This window comes from Lathamus discolor, chromosome 13 (assembly GCF_037157495.1).
Source record: "Lathamus discolor isolate bLatDis1 chromosome 13, bLatDis1.hap1, whole genome shotgun sequence".
Taxonomy (NCBI): domain Eukaryota; kingdom Metazoa; phylum Chordata; class Aves; order Psittaciformes; family Psittacidae; genus Lathamus; species Lathamus discolor.
Window position 1 is genome coordinate 3,186,995 of NC_088896.1, and position 13,446 is coordinate 3,200,440.

General features: G+C 48.0%; 1 protein-coding gene across 2 annotated transcripts in view; it reads right to left on the reverse strand.

Annotated features, from left to right (window-relative positions):
- The window catches only part of UBE2O (ubiquitin conjugating enzyme E2 O), a 65,296-nt gene that overhangs the window by 21,674 nt on the left and 30,176 nt on the right, over positions 1-13,446 (reverse strand). For both annotated transcript variants that reach the window (XM_065693223.1, XM_065693224.1), the window contains exons 2-4: positions 7,620-7,679; positions 2,251-2,361; positions 1,230-1,327 (exon numbers count right to left, since the gene is read on the reverse strand). In XM_065693223.1, coding sequence (XP_065549295.1) covers positions 1,230-1,327; positions 2,251-2,361; positions 7,620-7,679 — 269 coding nt within the window. The remainder of the gene's footprint in view (positions 1-1,229; positions 1,328-2,250; positions 2,362-7,619; positions 7,680-13,446) is intronic.

The following is a 13,446-nucleotide window of genomic DNA, read 5'->3' on the forward strand; positions in this document are numbered from 1 at the left end:
AGTAAAATCATTAAGTAATAATAAATTCAAGGAATCTTAAACATATCTGGTTTAAAGCTCCCATTTGTTGTTCACACTGATGCTGGAACCTCAAGACAATTGGGGTATCTTGCTTCAGCAACAGATTCACTTCCAGAGTTAGTTCTGATGGGATTTCAAATGATTCATCAGGAAGAGATTTTGGAAACAGTTACCTCATTTCACATAGCTATGTATGAACTGGTAACAGACAGCAAGAAGGTTTTAAGCTGCAGCAGTAACTGCAGGAGATACAGATAAAGAAGGGGAGCTATTTTTCACTCCCAGTTTAGCATATGCATAAGAGACTTCCAGCCTGAAACAAACGCTGAAACAATCAAAATCAGACACATCCACCAGTCATCTGTTACAGCTCTCACACTGCTTCTCTTAGAAAGGCTCAGAGCTGCCTGCAGGATTGTGCGTTTGGGGGTTTTAAACATCAGCACTCCATTTACAAGACAGATGGGCTATTTCCCAGCTTCCGGGCCTATAAGCCTCCTGGCCCTCCACTGGTTCCTTCATTCCCTTGCATCAGTCAAGTTTGTTGGACAAAACAGGCTTCAGTGCCAGTGAATGTAGTGAATTCAGAGGGGTTTAGCTCCCAAGTAACTGTCCAACATGCAGAAGGAACAGAATTCAGATCCTTCTGCTGGCTCTGCAGACAGTAACAAGATATTTCTTTCAACACCTCTGGTTAAATTTCTCTCTAGAGATAACTTTGGATTAGGTCTTCATTGAAAAAGCATTCCTACTACAATTGCAAACAACAGTGAACAAGCAAAGCTGTTCAATCCTGGTTTCATAAAACCCACCAGCCTCCAAGTTCCTACACGTTCACAGACCTTTCTTAATGTAACAATCCTCTCAGTGGAGTTTACCTCTCCTACTGAAAACTGGTCTGGAACAGCAGCCCAAATTAAACAGCTATTTTCCAGAACAGAAGTGCAGTTTAAGGACCAACGTGCTTGAGTTCTGAAGCACTGATCTGCTGGTACTGAAGAAAACTGTCACCTTCCAGGCAATAGCTTTTCCAGAAGGTGACCAATGAACCTTACTGTTTTCAGAGACAGATGTACTCTTACTCTACATCTGAAGATAAAGCAGGCAGATAACTCATCAGTACGTGAATGAAGTCTGCTTCTGGTTCTCCTAAAACAGATCAGGATTGTGAAAGCCACAGGGGGACAGTCTTCAACAGCAAGAAGTACCTGGCTCCATTGGAAAGCTTGAGGATGACCTGGTTCTTCAAATCATAGACCTTGCCCAGCCAGCAGTCATAGGCTATGTAGTCACCATACATGAAAGGCTACAAAGAAAACAGGAAACAAAACCTTACATATATTAACCCTTGTACTTTGAGCCGTAAATCCTTACACCATGCAGACTAGACAGCAATCTCAAAGGGACTCCTCACAGCAAATACAGATCTTCCTATAAACTGGAATTAAGGTGCATCAGAGTTTGTCTCACAGTCAGCACAGAGCCTGGATTCTCCAGTTTAAAAGCTCAGGCTCTCTCTGGGATTTTTTTTCCCCTCACATCTTAAGTTTAAGCATCCTGTTCAGGAGGTGCTCTGCAAGGTAGAGGCCTACTAACACTTGCCTTCAGTTAATATTGGCAATTGTTATCACTGAGAGCAGCTTTCCATCTCAGAGAAGCTTGTAACCCACTGCCTTTCCATAGGCTATGTCCTGAGAAAGGCTGCGACACTCCAGCTCTTCGCTCCCAAATTACCTTTATCTCAGAGGAAAAAGAATGATGAAATCCTGCCCGGTCTCTGGAAACCATCCACCCCCTCAAGGGGAGAACCAGATCTGGTTCAGACTGTTCCAGCTCAACAGAAAGGTGCTCAACTCCTTTCAGCTTTTTATTAGCCTGTTTAAAGAGTACCAACAGCTCAAAAGCTCTGTGCTACTGCCATGCGGCTGCCCCAGTCAGGTTGGCACACCAGCCCATCTCAGTTCTCACACAACTGAATGTCAGCCTTGCCCTTCAAGTCAATTTCGCCTCAGCAATGTGATCAGAAACATAGAACAGATGGGGAGATGAGGTGATGCTGCATCATCTTCTTCCAGGGAGGATGCCTGCAGTAAGTTTAAAATAAAACTAAGCTGCAGATGCTTTCTGCACAATATGGATTCTTCCCTTGCGTGTGTTACTTGGAATACAGCAGCGGCCCTCCAAACCACCAAGCCCTGGCTCCCACATGGATTTGGGCTGTGTTCTCACCCAGATATGTTGCAGATCTTTGCTGTTGACAGGGTAGAGGATGCAGTTGGTTCCTACCAACTTCACAGCACACTCTATGTTGACATCAATTACAGTTCCACACTGGCTGTCCTGAAAAGGCAATAGACAAAAAGAGTTTATCACTGAGGGAAGGCCTTACACACACACACACTCACATGCTCTACGCACACAATGCAGAGGCAAGTAGCCTTTCAAGCCTGTTCAGTCTTACCCTTCAGACCCTCATTCTGAAGGGGCACTTCAGAGGACCCTAAGGCAACTCAGAAGGTGAGATCACTTAAATACCTGTAATGTTGTCTTCCCAGTTAATATGGCTGCTAAAGCAGCAGCCCAGAGAATGCTGCATCTGGTCAAGTAGGAACAGTGTCAGGTGATTAGAATTTGCTTTAAAATCTGCCTGGCTCCTTGGTCTATGTAAGGGAGCAGACCTCTGCAACTCCATAGGACCTTCCTGCAGGTACTGCCCTGAGACAGTAAAGGCAGAGGTAGATCATCAACCCCAGAGCAAAAACGAGGGCTCTGGGGAGACCTTAGAGCAGCCCTTCCAGCTGCTCTGGGGCTCCAGGAAACATGAAGAGGGGCTCTGGACAAGGGCCTGCAGGGACAGGCCAAGGGGAATGGCTTGAACCTGCCTGAGGGGAGACTGAGCTGAGCTCTTAGGCAGAAGCTCTTCCCTGTGAGGGTGCTGAGGCGCTGGCACAGGGTGCCCAGAGAAGCTGTGGCTGCCCCATCCCTGGCAGTGCTCAAGGCCAGGTTGGACACAGGGGCTTGGAGCAAGCTGCTCCAGTGGAAGGGGTCCCTGCCCGTGGCAGGGGTTGGAGCTGGAGGAGCTTTAAGGTCCCTTCCTACCCAAACCAGGCTGGGGTTCTATGAATTCTTTAAAGCTGTGACTTTTTCACATCGAGCTCAATTTTGCAGCACATGAGGAATGGTCTTCACCCGTTGCCATGCTGAAAAAATTAATATAAACCTGGCACCTTTAGTCAGGTTTCAAGGCAGATCATTCACAGTTGCTCCAATCAGGAGGCGGCTGTCATTATCTCCTGCATTTCTTAGCAAAGTTTTAACCTTTTTTGCCCCCAGGAAACTGATACGTGCTGTCAAGAGCCTTCTGGGGGTGGTTTGGCAGGGAGCACGCAATGTGCATGCTGCTCACACATATGGTAGAGGCCTGCAAGGAAGGGCTGCTAACCCAAACACTGTCAGAGCAGCAGCTGCCCTGGCCTCCTGGCACAACTGATACGGATTTATTAATGACTACAAGTCCATTATAAAAGCTGTCCGAGGGCCAGCGTGACAAACACCCTGGCATCAGAACTTCTGAAGCTGTCCTTATCTCAAGCATCAAGGTCTCTGCTCCAACAGGACTTGAGCAAAACACTCAAAGGGCTTAAACCCTGTGAGAAGTGGATTTGTTTGCTCAGTCCCACTTGTAAACATGCTGCTCTTTTGAGCACATTAAATATTTATTCAAGGCTTTCACTCTGAGCCCCAAGGCAGCCCTTCTGGGACTTCAGGAGCTTGCTGGTGCTCAACACATCCGGCCCCATCTTGGGAACTGGTAGTTAAGAGCAAAGACACCCCACAGACACCCACAGTCCAGGGTAATTCCTGGACAGATTGCTCAGCCCATTTGGCTGGCTGGCTTTCCACCTGCCTGTTGCAAGTCTTTCTTCCTCACATCCCATTAAAGCTCTGCTCTGCAGCCTCCTGGCTCCTGAGGCAGTGATGACAAGGAGTGGGTCCTGCCCCATGCATTGCCCATGGAAAGCTGTGCCAGCACGGCCAGGAGGGCTGGCAGAACCTGAAGCACTTGGGCTCATTCCCTCCATCTGGTCCACGTATCATTCCCATTTCTTTCTAGAAAGGCCAGGAAGTGATGGGAGCTCCGCCACGGCAGACAGCAGCTCACAGCCTGCACAGGCTGCCAGGGTAGAGCCCAGCAGAGCTGCTCTTTATCTCTCACCTGAAAAGGAGTTGCCAGAACTCCCCCAGATCCACAACAACCGCTGCCAGCAGGATTGGAGGTGCAGGATGAGCCAGGCCAGCTCAGAAGTGGCACCTGCTCCACAAGCCCACAGCTCCTGCAGGCTACAGCACGGCTACCACCCTGCTTTCCCTGCACATGAAGTTCAACCAAGCATGCCCAGTCCATCCCCTGCAGTTCAGGCCCTGTGGTTTAGGTTGCTTAATAGTCAGAACCAAAAAAAAACCCCTCAAGCAACAAAATTCCTTGCTCCATGCTGAGCACTTCAGAGCTCTTTTTGCCTTTATCAGGAGCCAACATGACAGCAGCTTTGAGACATGAAGCAATCCAACACCTGAGGTTCCTGTGCATCAGCTTGTTTCTGGGCCTAAACCCCCTCTTTTATTGATGCTGAAAGCGATAAACCCAGGACTGAGGTGACACCAGCACCCTCTGCCCATACTTTAGAGACAGCTTCCAGACAGAGAAGGTGCCTGCACCACCCTACAAGCCAGCCTCCCATCTTACACAGTTGGGTGCTATTAGCCATGGGTTTAGTTCATCTTTCAGTGGCACTTGAGCGAGCAGAGAGCCCTGGCTGTGGTTAGAAAAGCAGAGACCAATGCTGGGAGCTGTTGAGTCACAGCTCTCCTCCCTCACCTGCCACTGAACCTGTATTTATTGGGAGTTTATTTACTTCCCTGTCACATGAGGCACCAGCCTGCGACAGGGGAGGCAGATCCGCAGCTGAGGGCTTCTGCTGAATCATCCCCATTACAGCAGCTCAGCAATGCAGTCCTGGAGCAAGAAGTCACCACCATGTCTCCTGTCTTCCAGGGCAGGCTCCCCACCAGCCTGCTCCAGCACAACTGGCCCAGCCTGTTCATTAGATGCTCCCATTAAAGGATGGAAAGAGCTGACATTTCAGTTCAGGTCCAAAAAGAAAAAAATCAATGTTCATCAACCCCAACAACAGAACTGGAAAAGGGAGGGGACTGATCTGAAGAAGAGTTGATGGGTTCAAGTCCCACCAGAAGCAAGTGCACCTCCTAGACTTCCCTCCTGCTGCTTCTGGTTCCCTGACAGCATGCACCACACTGGAGATACTGAGTATTTAAGCAGTGAATGGAGAAGACCCTTCCTCATCAGAGACAAGGCTTTAAGGCAGAGCAGCAAACTCCAACCTGAAAGGACAGCAGCTTAGCAAGAACAGGCTTCAATCCTGCATCTTCTACTTCCCATCATTCTACTCTTTCCTTCATCACTCTCTTTTCTAATAAGGAGGTCTTTATAACAACCTCTTATTCCTTTATTTAAAAGGACCAGCATAGCCTGGCACCCTCTGAAGCAGCGCAATACAGATTACAGACACCTACATACACTCTTTCCCCAAATGAGCCTATCACCTGGAAAAATGAACTCTGCCACCTCCAGCACTTCTCATCCAGCTGGATCAGACTCAGAGGCCCAACCACATCCAGAGGGAATGATCTCATTTTCTGCATTACCCCTGAAGCAGCCTTTCCCCACACTCAGTGCTCGATACAAAGCACATGAATTTGAGTCAGCTCTTCTCTTGAGGAACAGAGGATTGAGTCCTTCCCGCTCAAGGTTAAAAACAAGCCCTAAGAGTGTGTGGTGAATACAGAATAAGTTCCACCCTGTGCATTTGCCAGGCCAACTGGTGCAGGACAGCCATCCCGCATCCTGCACTTGGCAGGCTGACACCTGCAGCTCTTCTATTTTCGATTTCTATTCCGCTTAACAGTGAAGGCTTTCTTTGGGATAGAAAGGGTTTGTTTCATTTACCACTGACATTTAAAACATGCTTGAGGGGAAGGTGAAATAGAAGTCCTCTTCAGGCTTGCCGTGCTTTTGAATAGAGGGAATAATTTGAGTTATACCCTTTCAATTAAAGAAAACGAAGTTGTCAGCCACCAGTACAAACGGCCAAGCAAAAGCCAGTGTTTAAACATGCAAACAGACAATAAAGGAGAGTGCAAAACAACTGCCGGCTAATTTATCTGCTGATACACGTGCAGCAAGCCACAGCAGCCAAGTTCTGCTCAGATGAGTATGGAAATTGCAAACAAAAGCAGCACATCCATGTTTGCCAAGCGGAGAACAATTTGCTGTCCTGAAAGCTTAAAAAGTCTGTAAGCAGCATTGGAGAACAGAGAGTTGAGAGGGAGGACTCAGAGCATCCCTCTGCATGAGGAGGGTACACTACAGAGTCCAGCTGTGCCAGGTACAGTGGTGTGAAGAGCTGATGTTTCAATTTGCTTTCATTATTGGGGATTGAAACGCTTTCATCAAGCTGCAGCTTTAATAACATCCGTTGACTTCAAATTTCCATTTCAAAACCAATGCAATTTCTTAAGGAAATGCTTTGTTTCAGCATATTTCAAATTACCCTTCAAGTTTCTCCTCCCTTCTCTTTAGAACATTTGGTGGTAAAAAAGGGGTGACAAGAAAAAGGCTATATTTAAAACCCCAAAACACCCAGGTCAGAGAATGGCCTTCCCCATCCCTGCACCAGGCTGGGCACCATGTGGTGCAACTGCAGCAGCGAGTGGCCAGCTGCCTGCTTCATCACAGCCTTGGTAGCCACGTTGCTGGAAGCAAGTCAAGAGAAGATGCAGGCACATGGCAAGCCATATGGCCTGGGGTTACAGGTTAGATGTGAGCTACAGTAAGAAACTGCCAGCCTAGCTAAGCCCCTCAAGAGACCACAACTCAGCTGACGATCCAAACTGAACACAAACCAAATCCACACATTTCTGTTAAGCACAGTTACAACAGAACAAGTAGGACGTAAAATAGTGTGCAGAAAGAGTACAGGTAAGGATTACAGGCTGCTTGCTTGCTTTCTGTCAGTCTGTGTTGGACGCTTTAGCAGTGCTGGGATTTGAGGTCTATATGGGAGATGCTGGACAGGATGGTGCTCATTGCAGGCTGAGAGGTCTTCCCGAAAACATTCCCTCCAAATTCTCTACCGCAGCACACCAAAAGGCAAACAAAGCAGTGATGATGCGATCTGCCTCTGCTTCAGCCTCCCTGTCAGGTCCTGGAGAGATCCACGCTCCTCATCCCAGCATGGACTCACTTAAAACTTAAACGATGGCAGGATAAATGAGCTTCTTGTCTCATTACTTGGCATTATCAGGCTTGCTTGCTCAGGAGCCCTTTGCAGATATGCAACAGTAGAGAGGCAGCCTTATCAGCATTTCATTTTCAAAGGATGCAGCTAGGTCTATCAAACACACTAAAAATAGAACATGCTCAAAGCATTCCTGTTCAGTTCCATTCAGGCAATTTGGCAAGCCTCAGAAATCTATGCAGCAGTATCACAATCAAAACAGGACAAAGAAAAAGCACTTACACTGGAGCTCATATGTCTGACCACATCTCGAGGGACCACAGAGCGATCTTCAAGCTTCAGCTAAGGGGAGACAGAGAGAGACTGAATTTAGTGACCCCAGATGATAGTCAAAAATAACATGACAAATACAAATGCACAATATCCCAATCCTCCAGACAGAGGGTTTTCAGCAGAGGATGCTGAGGCACTTCTGTACAGAGTTAACCCCCTTGGCACATGCACAAAATCCAATAGCCAGATCCAAAACACAGCAACCAGGTGCTCTGTCCACGACCGTGCTCTAAATCAGCAGACACATCAAAAAGGATGCAGACATCCTGACTCGTTCATCACTTCAAACTTCCCTCTCTCCTCTTCCTCCATCTGCACCACACATCCTTTCATGCCCACACCCAGTCTATGTACCAGAGAAGTGATGACACAGGAAGCAGCACATCACACCACAGTCCTGTGCCTCATCTCGCACACAAGATACCCCCAAATATCTGTGGGTATGTTTGGTCAGCTACATTTGAAGCAAGGTACAGTACGGTAAGGAGTCTTAGCTAGCAGAGGAATTGGTGCTAAATTCACTGCAGCAAGCAATTGCCTTGAAGAAAAAAAGGCAAATAAATGGCTGTTGCTGCACTTAGTAGCCCCCAGGTCCATGCAGGTTAACACAAAATGTTGGTAAGAACATGGATAAAGCCAAAGCACTGCTTGTACTCCTCCTAAAGCACTTGCTGGCAAAGAGCTAGAGCTGGCAAGAAGAGGTGGCTGGACCATCATTACATGTTCTGCATTCGTTCATGCAGAGCTGGTGCACCAGGAGTCAGGGTAAGGGGAGGTATACTTGATCAGTCTTCAGTGATTACTGGTCAATTAACCAAGCGGTAGCCTTCCAACAGTGGTCCTTCATCAAGCTGCTTCAGTGATCTCAAGGCTACCTGCAGCCCATTAAGTGTCATCAACAAGCTCAAAACTACAACACGCCATTGCCATCAAATACACTAATACCGAAATGCTACACAAGGAGTAATGCCCTGAGCATACTAACAGGGAGGCCACAACTCCAGTTTCAGGCTTGCTCAGCCTCCAGCACTGAGTTGAGATGTCCTTCTGCTGAACAGGAGAAGGAAGTTCCATCTGCATTTCAGTGGTCAAGAGCATATCCGCATTGGTGCATCATCCTGAGCCCAGCAGACACACTCATTACACATCCCGAGTGCACTCTCAGGGACAGAGCCTCTTCCACATCTCACCTTCAGCATCCACCTTTCCATTGCTGCTGCGTTCGTTGCTTTTTCTTGTGGATTCCAGCCTAAAATCTACTGTGCTTTGTCAGCATTTCATCCTAACCCACACCCTGGCTTCCAGCCTGCTTTACTAAATTAGACATAAATCTATAATTCAAGGACAAGATCCGGAATCAACCCAAAGTACCTGAGTATTTATGGCCTTCTTGATGGTGTATTTCAGTAAGAGAGGAAGGGAGCCAGCCAGACAGGCTTTTAGACCCAGCTTCTGCAGTCCGAACTTCACCAGAGTGGGAAACCTGAAGCCCACAGCCCATTTCCAGACTGTGGAAGTGTTTTCATTGCCTCTCTCATCCCACCAGGGTATATAGAGCACATCAATTTTTATAGAGCTTTCTAAACTTGTTTGTTAAAATAAGTACTGTATAGATAGCCTCTTACCATCCAGAACCAGAACATTCACATTCCAGGAAGGACTCGAGCTCTAGCAGCAGTTTGGGTATTTGAACTGAAGTTCTCTTCCTGCAGAGCTCCGAGTGTATAATGATACTTTCACTTCAACATGCATCAGGGCAATTTAATCTCTGACACATGGTGTTTAAATTGATGTGTTATGTTTCAACATACCATTGAGCCATACTGTTCTGCTCTGTATTAAACAGTACCTGAAGAACCCAGCCTGTCAAGGTGATCCGATGCTACCTGACAGCGGTGATACTTGTGCACCAGTCAACTCTAGTAAATCACAGAAGTTGTAAATGAGCAGCATCCCCATTCTGTGATCCTTCCCGAAGGATACAACCACACAAACCCTTCCCAAAGCAAGGCATAATGCTTCCTCTGCAGGGGGCCTACATCTCACCTATTTTCAGATCACTATTTTTAAAGGCAGCACCACTATTTTCAGCTTCATGTGCCAGACCCACCTGCCTCAAGTTGCCAGGATAAGCAAGCCACATAGGAGGCAGGATGCCAGCGTCAACAATAAATACTCAGCAGGTCTGTCATCACACAAAAGGCTGTGAAACCCCAGAAGAACCCCGACCAGAGGAAGCCAGAATGACACTTCAGTCATTCCTCCTCTTGCCTGTCATACCCAGAGTGATGTGATCGTCAGCAGCAGGTCAGCCCCCTCACTCAGCAGTGAGAGAACCCAATATTGAAGCCTTTTAAAATAGGTACTTACAGCTCAGTTGCTATATTTACCCCTATGAAAGGCAGTATTAACATGAGTTTGATGGTCTAACCATGCACCTTGATAATAGCTCCAAGAATGATAAATACCAGGTTCCCAGCAATGCCCTCAGCTAGTACTGCACTCCTGTGAGCCACACTGGGCTCCACACCCTCCAAACACCTCAAACACAAAGCATGAGGAATAAACCCACATTCCTGTATGTTAAATGAGGCAAAACAAGGACATTCATCAGTGAATTTTACCCAGGCAAAGAGGGACACCCGACATGCACCCACCTGGACTGTTACACTGGTGAGTGCACTGACTGCAAAAGAGCTCTGGCACCCATTTATTTCCTCCCCTATTCAGATGTTCTTTTGGTGCTCTGCATGGAATCAATACCTAAGCTCTACAGTAGATCTACCAGCCAAAAGGCACCAGCTGCAATCTAGAGAACATCTGAAGATGCTCTTGTACCACGCGCAGCAGGAGGGGTACAGAAGTATTTGATTTCTGCATAAGAACAAGCACCAACAGGAGCACAGTCCCTTTCCCAGATGAATCTGCACACCTCAAATGAAATAAGGCAGCATCATGGCTCTTACCTGAAGCTGGGTGGACTAGGAGAGAACAGACAGGCTGAGAGCTGGGCTGGGTCAGCCTGGAGAAGAGAAGGCTCCTTAAGGGGAGACCTTAGAGCAGCTCCAGTGCCTAAAGGGGCTGCAGGAAACCTGGAGAGGGGCCTGGGACAAGGGCCTGTAGGGACAGGAGAAGAATGGGAATGGCTTTAACCTGCCTGAGGGGAGACTGAGCTGAGCTCTTAGGCAGAAGCTCTTCCCTGTGAGGGTGCTGAGGCGCTGGCACAGGGTGCCCAGAGAAGCTGTGGCTGCCCCATCCCTGGCAGTGCTCAAGGCCAGGTTGGACACAGGGGCTTGGAGCAAGCTGCTCCAGTGGAAGGGGTCCCTGCCTGTGGGGCAGGGTTTGGAGCTGGATGAGCTTTAAGGTCCCTTCCAATGCAAACCAGCCTGGGATTTCAGCCTAGCTACTGAGCACTAACTCATTAAGAACTGGCATCTTATTGCTTCAAACCATTTGTCTACCTTTTTATCAGAAAGAAACTGTTCATTCAAAGCATCTTTCTGGGGGTTATTTATTAACTGCAGAGGTTGGGAATTATGTCTGTGACAATAACTGGATCCTCACTTTAGCAAGCAGCTCAGCAGGTAGATGTAGGCATCCTTGGCCAGGGCTGTGCTGAACCCACACTCTAACTCTTGAGTTTAACCTCTCAACTCCATAAAGCAAATGGGAGACCCACAGGCCCAATTTTCCTCTCCAAAACCACCTTCTGACAAGAGCTCAAACCCAGAGCAATTTCTTTTGATGATTTGGACTTGCCACCAGTGCCAAGTGCTGTGCAGGTAAATAAGCAGCAATTACTTGTGAGGTTTAGTGACAGCTAACACAAGAGTTGCTGAGCTGACATAGGGACAAGCAGCCCTGGTTAGTGTGCATACAAACAAAACCAGTACTGGAAGCACGCAGTAGTGGCATGCATCCCTGGGCACTATCTGCATAGTTAAAAGCAGAGGTGACTAACCAGGTGGTTGGGTTGGCTTCTAACATCAGTGGTACCCAATGGTTGATAGAAACACCTCTATGCAGGCTGCAGCCACCAGCATCATCCCTCTCCTTAAAACTACAAAGGGGAAAAGGCAACCACACACCCACTTGCTGCCCTCACATCTCTTCCTTCCCTATTCCCATATGGCCTCTTTTCTGCTTGGGGCAGGAGTCTTGATACGTTACATTAGGAGAATAAAAGAAGGGAATTCTGCCTACAAATAGGATTTTGCTTTGCTGCCATCACTCTTCACTCCAAGTGGGCCATGTGGCCAACAGCAGATGATTATGAACTTGCTTCCTGCTCTGAACAGCCCCAGAGCAGAAGCTGGGGACAAGCTAAATCACAGATGGGACCCACAGTTTTAAAGGCTGAATGCATCCACAGGCAGACACTGGTTGCTCAGTCTCAAACACACCAACACAGACCTTTTGCCAGAGCTCCCTTTCAGAGGAGCCAACTACTCAGGCTCAAGCTATGCTTGGTCACCAGGAAGGATGGGAGACTGTCATTGTGACTCACCACTGCCCAAGGCTGAATCTCAGATCACTGCTCCTTGATCTTCAGCTCCTATGGACTACGGGAGCACATCTTTCACCTGCATCAACCCTGGTTTTGTAAGTGCATCTCTGCTCAGCCACCCAGTGATACGGAGTGTGTCCTGGCTGTGGGAGGTGACACCTGATCCAGTACAAAGCTTGCCAATACCAGCTTCAACTGTTGAAGTTCACACTCAGTCAGTGCTGTCTCATGTGTCTGGAGCATGACTCTGACGGGGAACGGCTGAGGGACCTGGGGGGTTCAGCCTGGAGAAGGCTCAGGGGGGACCTGATGGCTCCCTACAGGTGCCTGACAGGAGGATGGAGCCAGGAGGGGCTGGGCTCTGCTCCAGAGAAAAAAGGGACAAAAGGAAACAGCTTCAAGCTGCACCAGGGGAGGCTTAAATGGACATTGGGAACAATTCCTTCCCCAAAGGGTGCTCAGGCATTGGAACAGGCTGCCCAGGGCAGGGCTGGAGTCACCATCCCTGGAGGTGCTTAAGACATGTACATGTGGCACTTAGGGTGATGTCAGCAGTGCTGGGTTGGACTCAATGATCTTGCAGGTCTATTCCAACCTAAATGATCCTGGGAGTCTATGTAACTGCAATGCCTGACCAGCAAACAACATTTGCTCAAGGGTGCTAGAGCCATCCCATAGCCTCTACCTCCAACACAGTCGCTGTGGTGAGAATATCAGTTTCTATTCCAGACGCATCCCAGATTTTATCCTCCAAAACAAGAGCTCTGGGAATAAGCACATAAGGATGGAGGAGAAAAAGCAACACCCACCTACCCTCCCCTTGGTAACTGCTTATAGAAATGGGAATAACAAGACACTGCAAGGAAATGGAGGGAAGCACAATGCTAGAAACGAAACTCTATGATGGCTGAGATGTCGATCCCACTAGGAGCTGGAAGTAAACTATCCATTATGGAAGTTCTGCCATTTGAGTTAAGCAAGTACTTGGTGGTCATCACCTGGAAGGCAGGGAAGCCAGGCTCTGATGTGCACAGACCTGCCACTGCTCTTCATTCTGGGCTGCTTCTCCATCTTATGTGGTCCCCCAGCACTTTCCTCACACACCTTGTGTAACTGATCTCATTTAAACCATTCTGTGCCAACGGACAAATGTTGCGATAGAGGAGAGATGAACCAGGTCTCTGATCTCTGTTCAAGTTTAACAGAATTTTAGTGTCACACATATCAAGGTCCATGGGACATCCCTCCAGGTCACCAATTCCAGCTGAC